This window comes from Anolis carolinensis, chromosome 6 (assembly GCF_035594765.1).
Source record: "Anolis carolinensis isolate JA03-04 chromosome 6, rAnoCar3.1.pri, whole genome shotgun sequence".
NCBI classification, from domain to species: domain Eukaryota; kingdom Metazoa; phylum Chordata; class Lepidosauria; order Squamata; family Dactyloidae; genus Anolis; species Anolis carolinensis.
The window spans coordinates 32,789,628-32,815,321 of NC_085846.1; the positions used below are offsets into that span (position 1 = coordinate 32,789,628).

Consider the following 25,694-nt stretch of genomic DNA (forward strand, 5'->3'; position numbering starts at 1 on the left):
TATAACATTCTGTACAAATAAACACAAAGGCCAACAATTATTATTAATCATACTTTTTCATCTAAAAATGATGGAGAATGTAGAGGACAGATTCAACAATCTTACCAAATAGGCCGCATGCCATATTCAGGTAATAGATGAGTAAATTCAAATTGTGGCGCATGTACACCGCTGAACTGATCTAGTATGACACCACTTTAACTGCCATGGATCAGTGGTATGGAATTGTGGGAATTGTAGTTTTATAAGTTCTTTATCCTTCTTTGCCAAAGAGTACTATTGTCTCACCTAAATATTACTGAGAGATAATAACTAGCAAGATATTAACCAGAACAGTCTCAAATTCAGTATTGAGAAAATCCATTAGTTTAGCTCTGTGCAGGCATACAAAACAACACTGAATCCCATCCCAATTTTCAGAATGAAACATAAAAGGATTTAAATGATAATATTCAGCTTTTTGAACAATATCATTTGACAACATTGTATAGGGGCGAGTTTCTTAAACTTTTCCACTTGGGACCCCTTTTGGCCTGAGAAATTTTTACACGACTCTGGATACAGAGGCTTTTATTGATAACAAATCAGCATTTGTAAGTCTTGTTAAACCCACTAATTTTCCTTTTTATGAAGTACCATTGAAGAATCTTCTACAGAGTCTACTTTAAACACTGTACAACAGATGTGTCTCAATGTCTAAGTGATGTTTAGAAAATATTTTCGGAACCCCAGCATTGTACTAAGGAGACCCCATATAGGGTGGGGACCCACAGTTTAAGACGCAGTTGTATAGGGCATCAGGTGGTAACTGAGATTATTGTAGGTACATGAAAACCAAGACAAAATGGTAAGATGAACAGTCCACCTCTCTCTTTCCCCTTCAAGCTGCTTGGATCTACAAAGTCCATACCTTGAACAGCATGGATTGAGATGATGGTGCTGTAGTATGTAGAGCAGTGGTTTTCAATCTGTGGGTCCCCGGATGTTTTGGCTTTCAGCTGGTAAACTAGCTGGAATTTCTGGGAGTTGTAGGCCAAAACACCTGGAGACCCAGGTTGGGAACCACTGATGTAGAGGGATGGCTAGCTAGGTAATGCAGTCAAGTGCAAGTGAAAAAGAGAAGCAAGGGCGTTTTGTCAAAAAGCAACAGCAAGCTTGACCTTGTTACCTGCCACACAAATCACAGGAAGGGATGATAGCAATCGAGTCTGGCTCCTTAGCTCAGCAATTCATGTCCAGCATGATTAACAGCAAAAGGACATCAGCCCCGGCTGGCCGGACAGCCAGCCAGCCTGTCCTGCCAGAAGAAACTACTCAGAAATGAGGGAAGCCAGCCAAATGGCTCCCACGGCGGCGGCTGTACAGGAAGGGATTAGCTGAAGAAAAAGTGTCACAGAGCAGCTCTTCGCTGCAAAGAACAATGTGCTGCCAGCTTACCCTCCGGGGCACAGAGAGCCCCAACATAAATGAATGCTGAGCACCTTATTTGGCTCCAGGCTTAAAAAGAAATGGAGAAAAAGTGTCAAGGCTGAGTAACAGTCAGGGGAAGAAGCCTGCAGAAAAGGAACCTTCTCTTACACTCATTAAGCCAAAATTTGTGATGTACAAGTCAAGAGAAATGTGGTAGTCTTTTCATGGCAAAGCCAGTCCTACCATTTGGTAGACGGTGGGAAATAAGAGTTCCCTTGTTGTCGAAGGCTTTCATGGCCAGAATCACTGGGTTGCTGTGAATTTTCCAGGCTGTATGGCCATGTTCCAGAAGAGAATGCTTCTGGAACATGGCCATACAGCCTGGAAAACGCACAGCAACCCAGAGGTTCCCTTGTTCTTTTTGAGCCATCTGTAATTTCCCTGTTATGGGCCAGAGCCTCAAAGCATGTCCTGGATTCAATGCATTCCCCTTCTGCTGATGGGCAATGAAAGACACTATCCCAACGTGGATGCTGAATTAAAAGTCAACTGCTGGCCCAATTGCCTAATGCACTTGGAATGGCAAAGGCATACCAATTTGTCCTTCATTTTAAGCAAAAAACCCACAAAAGTATCCAGCTTGTCAGGGACAAGACAAAACTGGAAGCACAAAAAGGAGAAGAAGGAGGCAGTCATAAAAGAGCAAATGAGCAACAAGCATGAGATAAGAGACAGTCAGCAGTTCAAGTACAGTTTGAGGTGGTTCAGGAAAGACTGGAAAGAAAAGAAGGAAAAAGCCTAATGAGCCAAGAAGGAAATGCTGTCAGGATGCCAGGCAGAAAAGCTACCTTTTGGGTTTTATGGTTATGTAATCTTAAGTTACTCTTCGGCTTAGAAATGGAGATGAGCACCAACTCCCAGAGGTGGACATGACTAAACTTAATGTCAGGGGAAAACCTTTACCTAATCTTAAATTGATGACATGGTCAAATGACATATGGCAACCCTATCCTGGGATTTTCTTGGTGAGATTTATTCAGAGGAGGTTTGCCTTTCCCTTTCTGTGGGGCTGAGAGAGTGTGACTTGCCCAACCCAGGGTCACCCAGTGAGCCAGAATTCAAACTCTGTTCCACCAGAGCCCTTGTCCAGTACACAAATCATGATATCACCACATTTTGGATCACAACTTGCAGAATCCCATAGCCAGTGGCTTTGCTGCACGGGGAATTTGGGAAGGTATAGTACCAAAAAGTAGTCTCATTTGTCCTTGGATTCTCTGGATTGCTGTAAAGAACTCAAAAGGAAAAAAGGTAAGGGAAAATGATGGGTGTTAAGCTTGCAAGAGAGCCAGCGAGATAAAAAGCAGGTATGTAAACAGCATCAGATAATAAATGAAGAAAATCTTACAAAAATTGGTTAAAAAAGGGGGGGGGGGCTATAAATAGGTTTGTTCCAGCAGGGGACCAAGGTTCTTTCAGCCTTTAATTCTGGCAGACAACTTGTAAAGAAAACTGGGGGACGAAAGAGCAAAGAGGGGAAGGGCACATGTAGGAGTACAGGGAGGAAGACTTTGCTAAATGAGGATTAGATGCTTATGCAGAGACTGAGGGCCCTTCAACATAGCCATTTAACCCAGAATATCCAGGCAGAAAATTCCACAATATCTGCTTTTAATATCTGAGTCCACACTGCCATATATTCCAGTTCAAAGCAGAAAATGTGGGATTTTTATTCAACTGTGTGGAAAGGGGCTAATCAAACACCAGAACAGTCTTTTAAGGGTGGAAAGATGAGCCACAGCGACTGGGAAAAGCACCCCAGAAGCAGTGTTTTCCCCATTATTCAGGGAAAATAAAGGGGCAGCCAGATTTCCAAGTGGTTTTTCAAAGAACTCTACTGGCCAGAAAATAGGTAGCCTTTAGTCTGGTCCAGCAGCAAAGTGTTGGTCATCTCTTTTTGACTGAGAGCCCCATTCTGTAACACAATCGTAGCATTATGATTCTGCTTTAACTGACATGGTTTCCGCCTACCGAACTCTGGGATTTGTAGCTTTCTCCGGCAGAGAATTACCCCACAATACTACCATTGTCAGGATTCCGCAAAATAGAATAATGGTTTAAAGTGACATGAAAGAGCTACAACTGTTGAGCACAAAAGGGCCCTGAAAGCTGCCATCGTCTTTCTTGATATGTGAGTTGTAAAGTACAAAGAGGGGGGAAAGCTGTGAATTTTGGAAAGTCATCACTCTAGCACAGAAAGAAAGAAAGGGAAAGAGAAAGAGAGATGCACACAAACACACGACTTGCTCTCAAGCTCAGATGAAAGTGATGCCTGTCCATTTTCCAGGGGAGGGAATTTTGTACCAGTGGTAGCATCAGAGGTGGAGAGGAGAGGATTAAGGAAATCGGGGGCACAATGGGGATCCGTGCTCTATGGTGGGGGTGGTCCAGCAATTAGCAATGTGAAGCAAGAAAGAAAAGCAGGAGGGAAACAATCTCTGGGAGTGATTTGTTCCCAAGGCATGGCAGGCCTGTGCAAACGTTTCAGCCAGTTTTCACCAGCCTATAGGCCTTGCGTGTCTGTTTGGGAAGGGGGGGGAGGGGGTTGAAGGGACATATAATTATATCCTGAGGCTAGGAGCGACATAAAAGGAGGTTGTGTCTCCAGTGGTTGGAGTGGGAAGCCGGGAATGAGGATGACTGGATTCTAATAAGCTGACAGCGAAGGGTCTCCCTGGTTGGATACACACCCTTTGACAAAGGATGAGACATGCTGGCCACAGCTTTGGGGTGGGGGAGGAGGAGAATCTCTATGGTGCAATGGATGCATTTGAACGCTGTTTCATTGCCACAGAAAGAGATATTGGGTTCAAGCCTAGGGAAGATCCTCCTTGGGATCACAACAGCTAGAATGCTGGCTTGGCTAGGAGATTCAGAGAGGTAGAGTCCCTCCAAAAGGAATTTTTCCAAGTTCTGCTCAAGCTGGACATCTTGATCAAAAAGAAACCCGACCATTTCCTAATTCAGTTACTTTGTGATGCTTGAAAAAGCTTTCTGCAGAGGATCAGATGAAATCGTATTTCTCTGTCCACCCAGCCCACACTAAAAATAAAAATAGTTTCAGGTGGTATCCATTTTCCACTGGCAAACACACACAACCTCTCTTTGAACAGCGAACACATGCATGGGACTTGCTAAGGTACGGTAGAAAAATATAGCACAGCACAGATTGTTCTCAAGAGCATTGGCTGTTCTTTTTATGGTGCTTATGGATTTTTCGTAAGCCACTTTAAGAGGAGTGAGGTATGGCAATAGAGAGACTGAGTGTACATGCTCAAATTTTAGAAAGGAGAGTATAAGATTTTGGGTTGCTGTGAGTTTTCCAGACTATGGCCATGTTCTAGAAGCATTTTCTGTTGACGTTTTGCCCACATCTATGGCAAACATTCTCAGAGGTTGTGGGGTCTGTAGGAAACTAGGCAAGTAAAGTTATATATCTGTGGAAAGTCCAAGGTGGGAGAAAGAACTCTTATCTGGGTTGTTGTATGTCTTTCGGGCTGTGTGGCCATGTTCCAGAAGTATTCTCTCCTGACGTTTCGCCCACATCTATGGCAGGCATCCTCACAGCCTCTGAGGATGCCTGCCATAGATGTGGGCGAAACGTCAGGAGAGAATACTTCTGGAACATGGCCATACACCCCAGGAAAACTCACAGCAACTCAGTGATTCTGGCTATGAAAGCCTTCGAAAACCCAACATTTCCATCCAGTGTGGCTACCAATAACTGTGATGGTGGGCACTACAGTCAAACAGGAGGCCAACAGATTTGTAGAAGGCTAACATAATACTTGGTGTCCTTGCTTCCTTTCCATAAGTGATACATGTCTTTTTCTTTGGAAGTCAGGCATATCTCACTGAAAGACTTTTATGTTCCACCCCTGCACATTTAGTTAGAAGACCCAATGTATCATGGCTGAGAAAAAATTATGCTCATCACCTTGAAGAGCTAGGCCTTACATTCAGAGGCGGTTCAACCACCAGGCCAACTAGGCAGTTGCCTATGGCGCCATCTTGTTGGGGGCACCATCGAGGCAACTCCTGTCTCTTGTGGCCTGCCTCCGTCGCCACGCTTCCCTCCGCAAGGAAGGAGCCGAGGTCGCCGCTTTGGGGAGCAGAGAAGCAGCGCTTTTCTGCTCCGCAAAGCCCCGAACACCTTCCTTCCCGCCAGGAAGGCGTTCGTGGCTTTGCAGAGAAGAGAAGCTGCCAAAAGCCTTCCTGGCGAGGCCTTCCTGACGAGGCCTTCCTGACGAGGCCTTCCTCTTCTGCCCAGCGCTTCGGCGAGCACTGGGGCGGCCCAACACTCACTGGGTGGCCCCGCGCTCGCTGGAGCACGGGGCCTGCCCCTGGTGCCCGCGCCGGGCCTGCCCCTGGTGCCCACGCCGGGCCTGCCCCTGATGCCTGCCCCTGGTGCCCGCGCCGGGCCTGCCCTTGGTGCCCGCGCCGGGTGCTACATTCACAAATATACTAATTCCTACATAACATTAACATGTATTGAACTGCTTTTTCTGTTGATTTCTTGTAAAACATGATGTTTTGGTGCTTAATTTGTAAAATCTTAATGCGATTTGATGTTTAATAGGCTTTTCCTTAATTCCTCCTTATTATCCAACATTTTCGCTTATCCAACGCTTTTATTTTTCAGTGATTGGTTGGGGGGGGGGCCAAAATTCTGTTCGCCTACACTTGAAAAATACCTAGGGCCAGCTCTGCTTACATTTAATAACAATTACAGTATAGGGCTAAACAATCCTCTCATCTGAGTCAACCTGTAAAACTGTTCCTTATTACCTTCAGTGACTCCTGTTTGCAACCTCAGGCTGAGGTGGAGATTTAATACAATTTTCCATAGGACTCAAACTTGAGAATTAACTGCCAGCAGCCCCTCAAGGAAAAAAAAAACATTGATTTATCGTTTTCCCTTACTTCTTGCAATCTCTGGTCCCTTCTACACTATCATATAATCCAGATTATCAAATCAGATAATCCACATTATCTGCTTTGAATCAGTTTATATGAGTCGACACTGCCCTGCAATCCAGTTCAAAGCAGATAACCTGGATTTTATATAGCAGTGTAGAAGAGCCTCTGTTACAAATTGCAGAGCCCTGAGAACTTCAACTTTATATCATTATAATTGCAAACTTCTAAAATCCCTCAAGTTTCTAGTTCTCATGGAGCCTGAAAAAATAAAACAAGAAACAGCTATGTCTGCTAACGGTCAGAGATATTGTCTAGTAGTCCTGCCTTTTCTCATGCAACCCCATTCCTCATGTCTTTTTATGCACAGACCCCTGAAATATATCTGTATAGCTATACATTTACTACAGATTTACTGTTCTGCAGCAGAAAGGATATCCAAGGGCATGCAGTTTGCTTTTGCAGTTTAAAGGCTAAGAGGCTTGCTTGCTGTCTAAGCTATGAATTGAGAATGCAGAGAGAGAAGTGATAAAATACACGCTTTGTCAAAGTGAGACCGGGGCTATTTTTGACCTTATACCATACTATAACTGAGGTTAAACTATGTTTGATCTACAGATAATTAACTAAAAGGCAGATAGTTTTACCTGAAGAAAGGATCATAGTGAACACAATTCTGACAAGAAAACAGCACTACTGAAGTCGGAAGTCAAAACATAGGCAAGTGGCCATATAAGACCAAAATGCACAAATAAAATCTGTTAAAGAACCCTGTCTGGTCCATTCCAGAATTAAAGCAAAGCATTATAAGTAACTCAACAAATCAGAGATCCCAGGTATCAATAGAACCCAGCTAAGACATATAATGCAGATGCACTGTCCCTTCTTTACTGAATTTCTGTACACATTGCATTCAAAAGATATAAACTGAAATTAGGGAAGCTTTTTGCTTACAATTTCCATAAATCCAATTTAATTGTTAATTGTCCCACTAATAAAGTAACCTCATTCCCTCTTGCTATTTTTGTACTGTGACTTGTGTTGCATCCTTGTGATAAAGAAATGTAACTGGCAGGGATATATTTCCAAACTGTCTCTACCAAACCTGGTCAATTGTCCTAGCCAATGATGGGAACAATAGTTCAAAATCTGTTTCAAATTGAACTGTTAATTTATTATTTTTTTTGATAATAGAATAATAGAGTTGGAAGAGACCACATGGGCCATCTAGTCCAACCTGCTGCCATGCAGGAAAAGCACAATCAAAACACTATAATCCTGGGAGTTATAGTTTGATGGGGTAGCAGCACTCTTTGGCAAAGAAGGTTAAAGACCCCATAAAACTACAACTCCCTTGACTCCATAGTATTGAGGCATAACAGTTAAAGTGCTGTCAAACTGCAGTAATTCTAGTGTACGGATACCCCAAGCCAGCATGGCCAGGGATTCTGGGGAGTGGATTTGACAGTCCTCCACATAAATAGCATAAAATCATATAGGATGAACTGTGGGATGGGCAAGCAGAACAGCGGTCATTCGGACAAAAACTGGCCTGAGGAAGTAGCAGTCACAGTGTAGCCATGGGGAAAGAGACACACACAAAAAGAGTGGGACAACATAATAAAGGCCACTTCTACATGGCCTTATTTCCCAGGATGTCATCCCAATTATCTGTTTTAAACTGGATTATATGAGTCTCCACTGACAGATAATCTGGGATAAGCAGATAATCTGGGATCAGATCCTGGGATATAGGAGCAGTGTGGAAGGGGCCAAAGTCAAGCTGAGCCAAGCCAAAATGTCCTGCTGAATGAATCAGAGCCTACCACCTATATAAACCAAGTTGTTACGTCTCAAAAGCAAGCCAGGCAAGTTATTTGGCACAAGTGGTTGAAAGTTTCACAAACACCGCTGCCAATCCCGGGCAGTGAAAAAAATTTTTAAAATTGCTGCCCTACCAAAATCCTCTGCTTGAAGTGGTTCCATCACTCTGCTACCAACATCAGTCTCCAATAATAATCTTTCCTCACAGGGAAATAAACCACAGCATATTATTTGAGAACACAGAAATGCTGGACCACTCTAACAATTACCTTGTCAGACTACAAAGAGAAGCCACTGAAATCCACAAGCATGTGGACAATTTCAACAGAAGGGAGGAAACCATGAAAATGAATAAAATACTGGCTACCAGTATTTAAAAAACTCTAAAATCAGGATAGTAAATAAAGAACAACACTCAGAAAACAAAGGAATCCCAGACATGAAACAATCAGGGCCAGCTAACACCTTCCAAACAAAGGATCCCCCAGGCAGGAAGCAGCCAGGCTTCGAAGCTGCAAGGCTATTCAATGCTAATCAAGGTTACCAATTGTCACATTCACACTTGCCTTAAGCAGACAAGAGTTCTTTCTCCCACCCTAGAGATTCCACAGATATATAAACCCCACTTGCCTAGTTTCCAACAGACCTCTCAACCTCTGAGGATGCCTGCCAAAGATGTGGGTGAAACACTGCTGTTTTTTAACCTGAGAGAACATCTCTCTAGGAATATATAGTTTCTCCAGAATGAGAAACTTTCTCTATGGTCAATTTCCACCAGATCATACTGGAGGACCTAGAGATTCCTAGAAATGTATTCTCTCCAGCTATCGATAGATCTTCCAGCATGACTCTATATTCAACTTTCGACAGAGGTTGTCCACAGAGTTGAACCGGAGAACTAAGAACTTCAGACTCTCAAATGGGTCCCATTTTTGGCACCTGTTGCTGCCTTCCCAAACTTTAGTGTCTTTCTTCTCCACAGAAAGTGGCTGTTTCAGGTCTTTTCCAGGTCACGTAGACCATAGGGCATTAAATATGGCAAAATCTCTTCAGCAAACGTCATATAGCATTCTGGAACAAAATAAAAAAACAGATGCAGCCCAACCTTCAACAGTTGTTCACTACTAATATCAAGAATCTGCCTGCAGAAAGAAGAACAAAGTATGGGAGAGGTTTCTTGTATTCTCAGCATCCTTCCCAGAACTTGAACAAGTTACTTTTTCCAACAACTTCTCTCAGAATACCCTAGCCAGGGGATTGTGGGAGTTGAAGTCTAAAAAGTAACTTTTCCTAGCTCTGATCTTTCCCCCAGAAGGAACGTGGCCAGTCAGTTTTCTGTCCCCGCCCCCATCCTAGCTAAATTGGAATGATGTTAAAGATTAATCAAGATGTTCAGCATCCTGGGAGCTGTATTGACAATCCACACACAACTTTATACCAAAGTCCAACCCATGTCATCTGGCTTGATAAACATTATGCCCATCTGCATGCCCAACAGCAGTTGAAGGAATTACGCCACTGAGCCATTTTCCATTTCCTCTGATTTCTACCACATAACTGGCATGTTTAAAGTAGGATGAATTGCATGTTTCCAAATGGATTTATCACATGCCAAAATCCAAACCTCAAAGACTCCAGGCAGATAGAGTCCACATTTCCATGCAAATGCAAACCTGTATACCTTCAAGCTCTCTCTTGTGTTTTCAGGTGGCAACACTAAGTCATTTTGTACATATTCGGAGACATTTCAGCATAATATTAGCATCATTACCACCATCACCATTAGGGATATTCTGGCATTATTTCAATGTGCATTAAATCCTACTGAAAGAAACCGACTTAGGTCTGGATACAGCACTGTATCTGTGGTGGCGCATTGGGTTAAACCCCTGTGCTGCTGAACCGCTGACCTAAAGCTTGGTAGTTTGAATCTGTGGAAAAGGGGTGAGCTCCCACTGTTAGCTCTAGCTCCTGTCAACCTAGTAGTTCAAAAGCATGCAAATGTGAGCAGATAAATAGGTACTGCTTCAGCGGGAAAAGGCAAAAACATGCTCTAAGCAGTCATGCTGGCCACACAACCAGGAGGTAACAACGCAGGCTCCTCGGCTTGGAAATAGAGAAGAGTACCTCCTCCAGACCCAGAGATGAACATCACCTCCAGAGCCGGAAATGAAAGGAGAAGCCTTCGTCTTTGTGTATGTGTGTCTCATTTCAAGAAGGCATTGAATGTCTGCCTGTGTTTGTTTATATGCTGTAATCTGCTCTGAGTTCCCTTGGGGAGAAGGCCGGAATATAAATAAAGTGTTGTTGTTGTTGTTACTATTATTATTATTTCCTGGATGCATACCTTTATCTTTATTCAGGACAGGGCTGCAATGCTGGCTGATGGCTTCCATGTCAGCAGGCCAATGAATTTTCGCCACATCTAAGTTAAAACTCCAAAGGAGCTATCCAAGGTGTTGAACCTACTTTGGAAATATGGTTCAACATCATGGGTATCTCTCTATTAAAGTATAGACTAAAACCTATAGTAGATTCCCTGTCCCTGTAACATGAAAGTCACCAGCCATGCACTGCAATTTCCCAGTTTCTCCACTTCCTATTTTCCTCTTTGTCCTGATCTTAGTTAAATTACTGCAAAGTGTGTTTAAAATGCAAAAATAGTTTGCATTCAATTAATAGTAGGAAATAAGAGAATGGGAAAGAGTGTCCTTCCCTGGAGGTCAGTAGTTCTAAACCCGGGGTCCCCAGATGTTTTTGGCCTACAATTCCCAGAAATCCCAGCCAGTGTACCAGCTGTTAGAATTTCTGGGAGGCCAAAAACATCTGGGGACCCCAGGTTGAGAACTACTGCTATAAGCACAGACAAAAGAGAACTGCTACAACCAAGGTTAATAATTCTACATTTGGATTCTGTATGATCAGAGATTCTACTATAAAATGCTCCAAGTAACCAGTATTGTTGTACGAAGACCTGATCCAAGGCCTGAATTGAACACTGCACTGGCAATGCAGTATCAGTGCAATGAAACATCTTCCTCCTAACCACAACCATCAAAGCTGACTGAAATTGGCTCTGGTCGTTTCCCTGACCTCTAGAATGTGGTGAGTGAGCTACATCAAGAAGGAGAGAGTATCTAGCTCAACTGAATCTCACTGTACTGCCGATAGAAGTCCACTTTTGGATCCTAATATCCCCAATGCATAAATGAGAAATACCGAGACCAAGAGCTAAGCACCAATAATGAAGCCAGCTATCACAAAGAGACTAATGACCTGCCTCAACTGTTGTCAGCCAGATTTCCCCAACTAACTGCTCTCCATATGTTGAAAGCCTTAAGACTCTCAAAACCAGGGATAAGGAACATGTGGCTCTCCAGAAATTATTGGACTACAACAGCCGTCTTCCCTCATCAGTATACCCAATGGTGACAGAAGATGTGAGTTCAGACATAGCTACATTTGAGTGCTCATAAAGCAATGGCCATCACTGGCCAATCCCAACATCTCTCAGGCCTTCCTCTTAAACAATAGGAAATTACTGTCTGTAGCTCTCACTGGGCTACATGTGCCCCACTTGAACCCATGTTTATTTCCTGAGTTGGGATGTGGAGCCATATGTGCCAGGAGGAAGAGAGTTGGTGAGTGTTTGGGTGGATGCATGGCTCTAGGTCACTCATTACTCTTGAGTCTTCCTCTCTGCTTCTTCCTCTTCTCTCAGTTTGGAGCTTCTTTGTCTCGAGATGGAAAGAGGTGATGCATTCTCAACAACCACTCAGTTTCCTTCAGCTCTTCCTCCGGCTTCTGATTATCGATGCACCACACATGGGCTATCCATGTGCAGCTGATTCTCCCTGTCATGCCTCGCCCACCATATACCAGCTGCTACCTGCAGCAAGACAACACCATTCAGGGCAATGAGGGAGAAGGAGACAGATCATCACCTGCAAGGAGCTTGGTGTCTGAAGGGGAAATTCTTTCAACCCTGGGGCTCCAAAGAAGGGGTGGGGTGCATTCCAGTGTTCTTGCTTTCTTTCTTTTCATTGCAATATTATGGTCCTCTTGTTCTAACTTACTTTAAAATACTGCAAGGATTCAGCTAAGCAAAAGATGACGTGAGTGTGTATGTATGTATGTATGTCTATGTGTTAATTATATATATGTCACATAGCAAAAGCTGTATTCCTCTCTCAGATGCATACCTCAATGGGGTTTGTTGTGGGGCTTCAAGTCATTTCCAACATATGGTGACCCTATCACAGAGTTTTCTTGGAAAGAGGCAGGAAGCAGCCAGGCTTTGAAGCTGAAAGGCCATTCAATGCTAATCAAGATGGCCAATTGCAACATTCACATTTGCCTCGGGCAGACAAGAGTTCTTTCTCCCAAACTGAACATTCCACAGATATATAAACCCCACATGCCTAGTTTCCAACAGACCTCACAACATCTGAGGATGCCTGTCATAGATTTGGGTGAAACGTCAGGAGAGAATGCTTCTGGAGCATGTCAATACAGCCCAGAAAACTCACAGCAACCCAGTGCTTCTGGCCATGAAAGTTTCAACAACACAAGAGTTGTTTAGTTTGTTCTGTTGCCTTCTTTTGAGGCTGAGAATGCATAAAACCATGGGCTATGGGTTTCCATGGCCAAGCAGGGATTCAAACCGTGGTCTCCAGTGTCATAGTCCAATGCTCCATTCCACTTGGCCACACTGGCTCTCACATCAGAGATACTGGGAGTAATATCACCAGGGAACTAGACCCTATCAAGGGCTTAGACTCCTACAATATAATGTCCAAAATGGAGACACCAAATGAATATACATCCCTTTTCTTCAGGCTGTACTAGTCACATCGGTGGAAGTGAATTGCTAATTTCACTGGTGAAGGTGGTGTAGAAACTTGTGGGCAGAAGGGAAGCTACTGTACAACTGCAGTGTAGGAGGTGACACTGGTGGAGGCAGTGGTGTTTTAATTCTACTTGGTATTTCACAGAATAAGTCAACAGTTAATGCAATGCAATGCAAAACTCCCATCAACCACAACCAGTCTGGCTAATGATTAGGAGTTACGAGAGCTGTGGTCTAATATACTTTAGACGACCTAAGACATGCTCAGTCATAGAAATCCACTGGGTGTCCTTGGGCAAATCACATTCTCTCAACCTCAGAGGAAAGCAAAGGCAAGCCCCCTGTGACAAACCTGGCCAAGTAAATCACATGATAAAAATATCTTAGGGTCACTATAAATCAAAACTACTTGGAGGCACACAACAATAACAAAAACACAAAAGACTGCTTTAAAGGAAATGCTCATAAGATAGATGCATGAATGTGAAAGACTATTCTCTTTCAGGAATCTAACATACATAAAAAATGCAGTATTTTCCTTTCTGCACCACTCCTTTTGAGCATTTCCCCCATTACTGGCACAGCACACTCAGAGATTTGTTCATATTTTCATGAGTTCATGAGTCCCTTCGGGGAGATAGAACGGTCTACAATTATCATTATTATTATTATTATTATTATTATTATTTTCATGTCCACAATCACTGGATGAGTCTTGCATCAAGCCATAACTGCCATAGGTGAGTGCGCCAGCAAAGATCTAGTACATAGAAAGATCCTGCACATTATTTGAGTCATCTCAAATTGCAATGCTTTTCAGAGGAGTTAACTGACACATCCAGACACTACATATAGAGCAATATGTTCACATCTGGACCAACCTGAGGTTCAAGTTCCTGCTTAGACACAGACTCCCTTAACAGATCTTGGGCTTGTCACCCCTATTCAGCTTCAATTCAGCATTTGTACAAGAGTGTTAAAACGTCGAAGGCTTTCATGGCCGGGATCACAGGGTTGTTGTATGTCTTTCGGGCTGTGTGGCCATGTTCCAGAAGCATTCTCTCCTGACGTTTCGCCCTGCCATAGATGTGGGCGAAACGTCAGGAGAGAATGCTTCTGGAACATGGCCACACAGCCCGAAAGACATACAACAACCCAGTGTTAAAACGGTTTAAATTTGTTAGGAATTAGTTAGGAATACATATTATTATCAACCCTCCCACTAGTCATTCGTGACATATGGCAAGAGAGAGAGAAGGAAAAAGAAAGAGAAAGAGACAGAGAAAAAAAATAATTTATTGTCCATACATATTTTTTCTCTTAACTCATTAACTGGAAATCATTCCTACTCAACAAAAGTTATCCCACAGGTAGCTATTACAATATGAACACAACTTCTCACACTGAGTTAAAAAGGCTGTTGAAAGACATATATACTTTAAAATATTTTGTAGTAAGAACCAAATGTATACTAGATAAATGTACTAGACCTCACAACCTCTGAGGATGCCTGCCACAGATGCAGGTAAAACGTCAGGAGAGAATGCTTCTGGAACATGGACATACAGCCCAGAAAACTCACAGCAACCTATACTAGATAAGATAATAATTTTAGTGTTTTGTCATATAGGCTTCATACTGATGGATTCAAAGCCTTTCCCATACATTTTTTACAGTATTTCTTACTACACTGCAAGGTAGGACAGATTATTGTTTGGGACTGTTGCTGTACTGCTACAAGTATGCGAGATAAAACTGAACTTGCTTACAGCAATCCAGTGATTTCACAACAAGCTACAATTTGAAGCAGACACTTTCATGCCCTTCACTGGCCTTCCCCATTTCCTAACCACCCAGTTGGTGTTGGCTACATATACGTTTGCCATAATGGTTCTGATTTCTATGCCTAGTTGTAAAAGATGGACAGTAAAGAAAGCAGACAGGAAGAGAATCAAATGAGATGAGGTTCTGCAGAAAAGTACTACAGATACCCTGCACTGCTGACATGACCAATACATCGGTTCTAAAAGCCTGAATTGCTATCTATACATATAATAAAAGTAAAAATATGTATGTGTGTGTGTTGCTGGGATGTCTACTTACACAGACAGGTTCCCACTTCTATGAATAGCTATAGCTCCCACTACCCAGGAGATACCAACGGCCCTCCCTCCAATGACATTGCAGGTTATAGAGAGTGCAGTGAACATGTACAAGAACCCTGCCAATGTCTGGACATTTTGGATTTGTAGGTACTGGGATTTATAGTTCACCTGCAATCAATGAGTACTTGGAACTCTACCAAAGATGGAATTGGACTGAACTTGGCACACAGTTTGTGCCAACATTACCAGCAAAAAATACTGGAAGTCTTTGGGGGAAATTCACCTTGATTTGGGGGAGTTGTAGTTCACCTACATCCAGAGAGCATTGTGAACCCAAACATTGATGGATCTGGACCAAACTTGGCACACACACCTGATATGCTGAAATTTGATTACCTGGGGAGGAGGGGGGGGGGGTTGGGGGCAACTGACCTTCCTTTCTGGGAACTGTAGTTCACCCACAACCAAGGAAACTGTGATTTTCACTAATGATGGACCTGGATCAAACTTGGCAAACAGAACCCCCATGACTAACTCAACCTACTGGAGGGGTTTGTGGGGACTGACTCACTATAGTGGGAGTTGTAGTGTACCCTACACTGAATCCCACCAATGAGGCATCCAGAGCAAACTTGCCCAACATAACAAACTTTAAGTACTAATGGAATTTCTCAGGGTTAACCTCACATGATGTCAGTTGTAGTTAATCCACAACCTTATGCATTTTGTACAATTAAAAAACTGACTTTTTCAAATAACCCGGGCAACAGCGGGTACCCAAGCTAGTCAAAAATAAAAATGATTGAACCAACCTTATGGTACTTTGGATAAAACATTAGATGACATCACTCATTAGGAAACACAACAACGTTTAGTAAAGTAGGAGGCAACAGGAAAACACGAGGACTGCATTACAGGCGGATAGCCTCGGGCCAGGAAGGCACAGCCCTGAATATATATGCAAGATCTGTTGTGAATATCGTCCTTAGGCTACCACTAATCGAACCCAACTTAATGTAATTGAGGTCTACAATAATGGTAGTTGCTACCTGTCATGGTAATTGCTGAGGAATACGCGGGTGCTGCAATGGATAAAATCCAGTTGATCAAGTCTTAATACCCTTGCCAAGCTCTTCTATTGGAAAACCTCTCACTTCCTTCATCCAATTCTACATCTTCTTTCTTAGACTCCAGCTAGCCTCCTTTAAAATCTCAGCATACACCTGCAACTCAAAACCACACCTTCTTCTGGTAGATGGGAATGAACATCAGAGATGCAGACTTCCTTTGCAACGTGCAAGGTCCCCAAAAGCACATATTGCTCAGAGCTTGGGAATGCCCCCTTCTTCCACAATAAATCTCAGCATCCTCCAAGATGCATTAAAAAAACCAACTTTGCACATATTCAGAGGCATGCACATACTCAGAAACATTTTTTACAGCTTCCGTCAGACATCTGCTCATGCGGAGATGATGCTAGTCAGTCTAAATCAGTGCTTGGCACAGTTGTTATGCGCGGGGGGGGGGGCATAGTCCAACTCCCCCAAACCACCCCAGATCCATATTGGATTGATTTTTCTTGGTCCCTACCCCACCTCCTCTCCCACATATTCAGAGATGCTCTTTTTTCACCCCCAGTCTGATGTGTCTTCATGCATCTGTACAATCAAAATCAGAGCTTGGCACAGTTGCAATAAGGGGGGTTCCAAGCCCCCTCCCTTTAAAGCCAATCCAGCATTCAAATTAAGTGTCTGGAGTCTGTTCCTCACAACTCTATTACTGGACACAGTCCTGCCTTCTATCTCCCAAACACACTTGCAATAGGAGAAAAACGTTGCACATGCTCAGAGACACTCTTGTTTTCAATCCAATGTGGGCAACCTATAAATCAGAGCTTGGCAGAGTTGCAATGGAGAGGGGCACATATTGCAAGACTCCCAATCCAAACACAGCTGTAAACTGGATCAATTTTATTCCAGGGTCCAAATCGTAAAGTTTGTGTTCCCCTCCTGAATGCTTTCCATACCATCCGGGGGGGGGGGGTGTCTTTGCACATGCTCAGAGGCACTATTTTTAAGAAACCTTCAGTCAGATGTGTGTTGGCACACCTGAACAGTCTAAAAATCAGACTTTGGCGGCATATTGCAAGTTTCCAAACCCAGCTCTGGACTGGATCCATTCACCCCCCACCCCGAACCCTTTCCATGCCAACTCTCATTTACTGACAATGGAAAAAAAATTTGCACGTGCTAAGAGGCACTCTTGTGAAATGTAATTGAGAGACAGTCTAAATCAGAGCTTGGTGGAGTTGCAGTGGTGGAATTGCAAACCTCCCAATCCGAACCTAGTTCCAAAATGGATCCACTTGATTCCAGGGTCCAAATCAATAGGTCCATGCCCCACTCCCTAACCCTTTCCATTCAGCCTTTGCACATGCTCAGAGGTTTTCAGTCTGGTGTAGGTAGTCTAAAAACCAGAGCTTGGCAGAGTTGCAATGGAGAGGGTACAGGAAGACACATATCGCAAGCCTCCCAATCCAAACTCAGGTCTAAAATGGATCCATTTGATTCCAGAGTCCAGATCGAGAAGTCAGTGCCCCCCCCCCTGAACCCTTTCCATACCGTCTCAAGGGGGAGACTTTGCACATGCTCAAAGGCACTCTTGTTTTCAATCTGATGTGGGCAGTCTAAAAATCAGAGCTTGACAGAGTTGCAATGGAAGAGGATAGGGACATATTGCAAGCCTCCAAATCCAAACGGAGCTCTGAACTGGATCCAATTTTGCCCCAGGGTCCAAATCAAGAGATCAGTGTCCCCTTTCTGAACCCTTTCCATACAATCTCAAGAGAGAAAAGCTTTGCACATGCTCAGAGGCACTGAGTCTGATATGGGCAGTCTAAACCAGACCTTGGCAGAGTTTCAGTGGGGAGGGGGACACACATATTGCAAGCCTCCCAATCCAAAACCCAGCTCTGAACTGGATACATTTTAATCCAGGGTCCAAATGGAGAGGTTTAAAATAATAATAATAATAATAATAATAATAATAATAACTTTATTTTTATACCCTGCCTCCATCTCCCCGGAGAGACTCGGGGCGGCTTACATGAGGGACATGCCCAATCCGACAATAATTAAAACCAACCATAGATTAAAACAACTCAATAAAATCAATAACATTACCAAAGACAACAACATAACATGAAACAAAATCATCAACCAACAATCTATCCCTTAATGAAGGTTCGTGTCCCCTTTCTGAACCCTTTCCATATAGCCTCAGGGGAGAAAAATGTTGCACATGCTCAGAGGCACTCTTGCTCTCAGTCTGATGCCGGCAGTGGAAAAATCAGAGCTTGGTGGAGTTGCAATGGAGAAGAGGGGCACATACTGCAACCCTCCAGATCCGAAACCCAGCTCTGAACTGGATCCATTTTTTCCCTCCTGGGTTCCCCTCCTGAACCCTTTCCATACATCCTCAAGTGGAGAAAAACTTTGCACATGCCCAGAGGCACTCTTGTTCAATTTGATGGGGGGTAGGTAAAGGTAAAGGTTTTCTCCTGACAATAAGTCCAGTCGTGACCGACTCTGGGGGTTGGTGCTCATCTCCATTTCTAAGCAGAAGAGCCGGCGTTGTCCGTAGACACCTCCAAGGTCATGTGGCCGGCATGACTGCATGGAGCGCTGTTACCTTCCCGCCGGAGCGGTACCTATTGATCTACTCACATTGGCATGTTTTCAAACTACTAGGTTGGCAGGAGCTGGGGCTAACAACAGGCGCTTATTCCGCTCCTGGGATTTGATGGAGGGGGACAGTCTAAAAATCAGAGCTTGGCGGCATTGCAATGGAAGAGGAGGGGCACATATTGCAAGCCTCCCAATACAAAATGAGCTCTGAACTGGATCCATTTATGGCTCAGGGTCCAAATCAAGAGGTCAGTGTCCCCTTCCTGAACTCTTTCCATACAATCTCAAGGAAGAAAAACTTTGCACATGCTCAGAAGAACTGTCTGATATGGGCAGTCTAAACCAGAGCTTAGCAGAGTTGCAACGGAGAGGGTGCGGGAAGACACATATTGCATGTCTCCCAATTCAAAGCTAGCTCTGAACTGGATCCATTTTAACCCTGGGTCCAAATGGAGAGGTTTGCGTCCCCCTCCTGAACCCTTTCCATATTGCACATGCATATTGTATGTGAGGGAGCCCCGGTGGCGAAGTGTGTTAAAGCAAAGCACTGAGCTGTTGAACTTGCACACCAAAAGTCCCAGGTTCAAATCCCGGGAGCGGAATGAGCGCCCGCTGTTAACTCCAGCTCCTGCCAACCTAGCAGTTCAAAAACATGCCAATGTGAGTAGATCAATAGATACCGCTCTGGCGGGAAGGTAATGGCGCTCCATGCAGTCATGCCAGCCACATGACCTTGGAGGTGTCTACGGACAACGCCGGCTCTTCGGCTTAGAAATGGAGATGTGCACCAACCCCCAGAGTCAGACATAACTGGACTTAACGTCAGGGGAAAACCTTTACCTTTTATTGTATGTGAAATATAGCATATTGCACATGCTCAGAGGCACTCTTGTTTTCAATCTGATGTGGGCAATCTAAACCAAAGCTTGGCAGTGGGGGGGGGGATATATTGCAAGCCTCCCAATCCAAACCCAGCTCTGAACTGGATCCATTTTCCCCCCCAGAGTCAGTTTCCCCCTCGTGAACCTTTTCCATAGGGGAGAAAAACTTTGCACATGCTCAGAGGCACTCTTGTTCCATTTAAAGGAGGGGGACAGTCTAAAAAGAGGGGGCAGTCTAAAAAGCAGAGCTTGCAATGGAAGAGGAGGGGGACATATCTCAAGCCCAGGCTTCCCAACCCAAACCCATTGCGTCGGGCTTACCTGCCCCGCAGCCTCCGTGGCGGTGTGGGGCGGAGGGGTCCTGGCCCAGCCTCTCGAGCAGGCCCGCCAGCAGGCCGGGGGGGCTGTGGGGCTGGGCCAGGGGCGCCCAGCAGCAGGTGGGGGGCGCGGGCTCCGGGCTGAGCTGCCCCTCGCCCCCTCCGCTTCCCCCGCCCCCTCCTCCTCCTCCTCCTCCGGCGGGGGAGAGCTCCTCGGAGGAGAAGGAGGTGGGCGAGCGCAGGACGGCGTCCGGGGGCCGCAGCTCCAGCCACCGCCCGCCGCCCCCCGCGCTCTCCGGGCCCGCCTCCTCCGCCTCCGGCGCCTCTTCCTCCTCCGGAGGCTCCTTCGGAAGCATCTTCGAGGCGCTCTGCCGCCGAGACATCGGCCCCGCCGCCGCCACCGCCGTCGTCGCCGTGGCCTTGGAGGCCAAGTGGGAGCCTTGCTTCTTGAGGAATTTCTCCAGGGGCTTCATGGCTCCGCTGCCCGCCTCACGCCGAGCCGCCGCCGTGGATGCTCATGACAGACAAGCGGGACGAGGAGGAGGAGGAGGGATGGGGACCCGAACACGCCTCGCTCCCTCCCTCCCTCCCTCTCTCTCTCCCACGTCGAGCCCCAGCCCGCAGCTCTCCGGTCAAAGCCTCTCCTCGGCCTGGAAAAGGAGCCGCCAATCGCCGTCGCCTCTCGCCCCGCAAGAACAGCAGCAGCAGCAGCAGCAGCCGCGGCACCATCGAACGCCGCCGCGGAGCCGACAGGGCCACGCCCACCGCCGCAGGCCACGCCCACTCCTCCCCGCTCTCCACCCCTCCCCTCTCCTCCCCTGCACGCGCCCGTCGCTTGCTTTCTCTTCTCTTGCCTTCGTCTTCCCTGCTCTTCCCTTCCTTTCCCCTTTCCTTCCTTTTCCTTTCCTTTGCCTTGCTTTCTTTCCCTACACTACCCTTCCCTTCCTTTTTCTACTTCCCTTCCTTTCCCTTCTCTTTCTTTTTTTCCCTTTCCTTCCCTTCCCTTCTTTTCCCCCCTTCCCTTTACTTTCCCTTCCCTTACTTTACTTTCCCTTTTCTCTCTTCTCTTCCCTTCCCTTCCTTTTTTCTTTTCTTATTCTTCTATTCCTTTTTTCCTTCCCTTTCGTCTTCCCTTCTCTTCCCTTCCTTTCCCCTTTCCTTCCTTTTCCTCCCCATCCTTTTCCTTTCCTTTGCCTTGTTTTCTTTCCCTATACTACTCTTCCATTCCTTTTTCCCTTCCCTTCCTTTTTCCCCTTCCCTTCTTTTTTCCTTCCCTTCCTTTCCCTTTCCTTTCACTTTCCATCCCTTCCCTTTCTTTCACTCCCTTTACTTTCTCTTCCCTGTGCTTCCCTTCCTTTTTCTCTTCCCTACCCTTCCCTTCCTTTTCTCCTTCCCTTTACTTTCCCTTCCCTTCTCTCTCTTCCCTCCCTTTACTTTACTTTCCCTTTTCTCTCTTCCTTTCCCTTCCTTTCTTTTCTTACTCTTCCATTCCTTTTTTCCTTCCCTTCCCTTTACTTTCCCTTCCCTTCCTTCTCTTCCCTTCCCTTCCTTTTCCCCCTTCCCTTCCCTTCTTTTTTCCTTATTTATTTACAGCATTTATTTACAGCATTTATATTCCGCCCTTCTCACCCCGAAGGGGACTCAGGGCGGATCACATTACACATATAGGCAAACATTCAATGCCTTTTAACATAGGACAAAGACAAACAAACATAGGCGCCGAGGGGCCTCGAACTCATGACCTCCTGGTCAGAGTGATTCATTGCAGCTAGCTGCAGCTGGCTTGCTCTCCCACCTGCGCCACAACCCGGGCCTTCCCTTCCTTTCCCTTTACTTTCACTTCCCATCCCTTCCTTTTCTTTCACTCCCTTTACTTTACTTTACTTTCCCTTCTCTCTCTTCTCTTCCATTCTTTTTTCCGTTCCCTTTTCTCTTCCCCAGCCTTCCCTTTACTTTCCCTTCTCTCCCTTCCCTTCCCTTCCTACTTGTTATAGGAAGCAAACAAGAGGAATACACAAAGTGTGTAATTCCGCCTTTTTGCTTCTTCACCAGATATAAATTCTACGATTCCATATCATTCCCGCCCCCTAATGCCTCACCTCTATTATAAAATTATACATATGCATACACAGGCACATATATATGAACACACATATATGTGAAAGCATCTAGTAGCCACACAGGGCACAGCAATAAAGGGAAAAAACGTGTACTCTCTGACATAAGGGGTTTGGAGTGAAATGATATTCCTTTCTGGGAGTTGTAGTTCACCCACAACCAGAGATACTGTGACCTCCACTGATGATGGACCTGGTCCAGACTAGGTAAACAGCACCCCCTTGACTAACTCAACCTACTGGAAGGGTTTGAGGGTACTGGCTATAGTGGGAGTTGTAGTTTGCCCTACAGCCAGAAAGCACATTGAACTCCACCGATGATGCACCTAGAACAGACTTGCACAACATAACAAACTTTAAGTACTGATGGGGTTTCTCAGGGTTAACCTGGCATGATGTCAGTTGTAGTTAATCCACAAACTTGTGCATTTTGTACAATTAAAAATGGACTTTTTCAAATAATCCGGGTACGCAAGCTTATTCCATCTTTTAAAGTTGACTTTTTTCTGTTTCTGTTTTGTTTTATTAATGGTGTTTATCTGTGGCTTAATGCAAATTTCTCCTCGCTTTCTGCAGCTTGCTTGGAATGAAGTGGGTGGCACATTTGCATTGTTTTTTTAAAACACACAATAAAACGTACATTGCTCATGTTTCTTCCTGTCATTTCACATGTGTGGTTGTTTAATGCCTTCAAACTATCCCGCTCCAAAGTGTAAACATTCTCGAATCCACTTGGGAACGATTAGACTAATGAAAATGTCCACACATATTTTCATACACCGTTGAAGGGGATTTTTGTCTCTGCAAGAAGTGTTACAGTACACTCTCAATTATGTTTGTTCAGATAAGTCTCATTGAGTTCATTGGCATTTTCTCCTACTGAAGGCTGAATGGGACTGATTATTATACGGTCCTTAAGTTACAATGATTTAAGAGAAAAACCTCTATGAGAGGTTTTTCTTTGCAAAATGTATTCAGAGGGGGCTTTGCCTTTGCCTTCCTCTGTGGCTGAGAGAGCATGACTTTCCCAAAAGCACCCAATGGCTCTCCCTGACCAAACTGGAACTTAAACTCTTGTTTCCAAGGCCCCCTCTACACTGCCTTATATCCCAGGATTTTATCCCAGATTATCTACTTATCCCAGATTTTTTAATTCATGTCAGAAGCAATTTAAGAACATACTGTAAGTCGCTTCTGGTGTGAGGGAATTGGCCATTGGACGTTGCCCAGGTGATGCCCAGATGTGATAGCTGGGAGGCTTCTCTCATGTCCCCACAAGCTAGAGCTGACTGACAGGAGCTCACCCTGTCTTGCGGATTTGAATTGACAGCCTTCAGGTCAATAAACCAACATTCAGGTCAGCAGTTCAGCTGGTACAAGCGTTTAACCCATTGCGCCACCACAGCTCATATAATCCCAGATTATATGGCAGTAGAGACTCATATAAATCAGTTCAAAGCAGATAATCTGGGATCAGATATAGGACAGTGTAGATCCAGCCCAAGATTCCTAATTTAGTGTAATAATAATAATAATAATAATAATAATAAAACTTTATTTATATCCCGCCACCATCTCCCCACGGGGACTCGGGGCGGCTTACATGGGGCAGTGGCCCAAACAACATAAGAACAAAATATAAGCAACACAATACAATCACAATATAAAAAGATAAAACAATCATACAATATATCAATATAAACAACAATACAAGATAAAAATTTCATTTAAAACACATAAATGGAAATACCGTAATAAAAATTGTAGAAACTACAATGTGCCAGCTATCTTACAAAGGCGGCTTGTTGTGACTTCTGATATAGAATAAGGATCTCTGGGTGGATCTACACACTGTGGATGTAATGCAGTTTGACATCACTTTAACTGCCATGACCCAATGCTGTAGAATCCTAGGAACTGTAGCTTTACAGGGTTTTAGACTTCTTGGCCAGAGAGCTCTGGTACCTCAGCAAACTGTTCCTTCTCCCTATGTGCTGTGCAGCTTTGGACTTTCCTTTCACTTCTTACTATGTCAGCGGCTGAACATCTTTTTGGCTTGAAATTAGTTGTATCATTAGCTGCACTGCTACACAGTTATCTTCTGTTGTACCCAAGTAGCTCATTAAGGTTTCATCTACCATATAATCCAGTTTCGGAATCCAGATTATCTGATTTGAACTGGATTATATAAGGCTACACTGTCATATAATCAAGTTTAAAGCAGATAACCTGGATTCAAAAACCGGATGATATGGTGGTACACACAGGGTCTAAAGGCCACCTGACCTGGGAGTTTTTTCCGGTACTATCACTAAGGAGGGGGCAAGCTTGTTTTCTGCTTCTCTGGAGGTTAGGACATGGAGCAATGGATTCAAATTGCAGGAGAAATGATTCCACCTAAACATTAGAAATAATTTCCTGATGATTAACATTGTTCAGCAGAAGAAGGTGCTGTCTTTGAGTCTGTTGGAGCCTCTTTCTCTTGAGGTTTTTAAGCAGAGGATGGATGGCGATCTGTCGGGAGTGCTTTGATTGTATTTTTCCTGCATGGCAGGGAGTTGGACTGGATGGCCCTTTGTGATCTCTTTCCAACTCTGTGTTCAAAAGGGGTTTACTATGACTCCATCTGTGCAGTACTAACAAGTGTAGGTGTGGTGACATTGTCATCTGTGACAGATCCTTTGCCAGTGTCACCCGCCCACTTCTGCTGCTGCCCAGTCACTGTTGGCACATTTAGTCTGGCTCCTCTGCAAAAGCCCATCTGACATGGGAGACCTCACCAGCAACAGTGCTACCACTAGCATAACCTCTTGCTTCACAGAAGCATGCAGTCTTATCACTGCATAAAGGGCCATGGTGGAGACAACTCCATGTTGCTCAGTGTTATCTGCTCTCTGCATGGCTGTTCCAAAGCCAGCAAAGTCAGAGCTATTTGCCTTGAAGTGAGTATAGGATTAGCAGGGATAGTAGTGTTACCTGCCCACATTATTGCTGCCCCAACCTGATCAAGGAGTCCCCATTCTTTCTGAATCCACAGCAAAATTAGTTCCCATCTTACCCTATTGGAAGGCTTGATTTCCAAATGTGCAGTTCAGACTCAGGCTGGTAAACTGGCTAGGATTTTGGCCCTTCTACTTTTGCCATATAATCCAGATGATCAAAGCAGATAATTCACATTATCTGCTTTGAACTGGATTATATGTGTTGACACTGCCATAAAATCAATTTCAAAATATAATCTGGAATCCAATGTTTTGAAAACATCCAAAATGTTTCTCTACACTGCCTGGTTCTATTAGTTTGACCCCACTTTAATTTGCAAATCCCTGCAACGGAGCTCTAGTTCTCTCCCCTGAGCTATACCTCTGTAATGGGGAATTCAAAGCATGAGCATATATGCCAGTTCACAAAGTAAATATGTTCCTGACCATTACAATTTAATAGAAAATTTGGTGCCAGGGGCAGAAGTAACATAGAAAGAACAAAGATTCCCATACCATAAAAAAGAAGAGCAGTTCAACACGTTGC

General features: G+C 44.5%; 1 protein-coding gene across 1 annotated transcript in view; it reads right to left on the reverse strand.

Annotated features, from left to right (window-relative positions):
• Positions 1 to 20,781, reverse strand: part of rapgefl1 (Rap guanine nucleotide exchange factor like 1) — an 83,079-nt gene extending 62,298 nt beyond the window's left edge. Inside the window, exon 1 of the mRNA XM_008113358.3 lies at positions 20,054 to 20,781. Within this exon, the coding sequence (XP_008111565.2) occupies positions 20,054 to 20,522 (469 nt within the window). The 5' untranslated portion in view covers positions 20,523 to 20,781. The remainder of the gene's footprint in view (positions 1 to 20,053) is intronic.
• Positions 20,782 to 25,694: the final 4,913 nt, after the last annotated feature.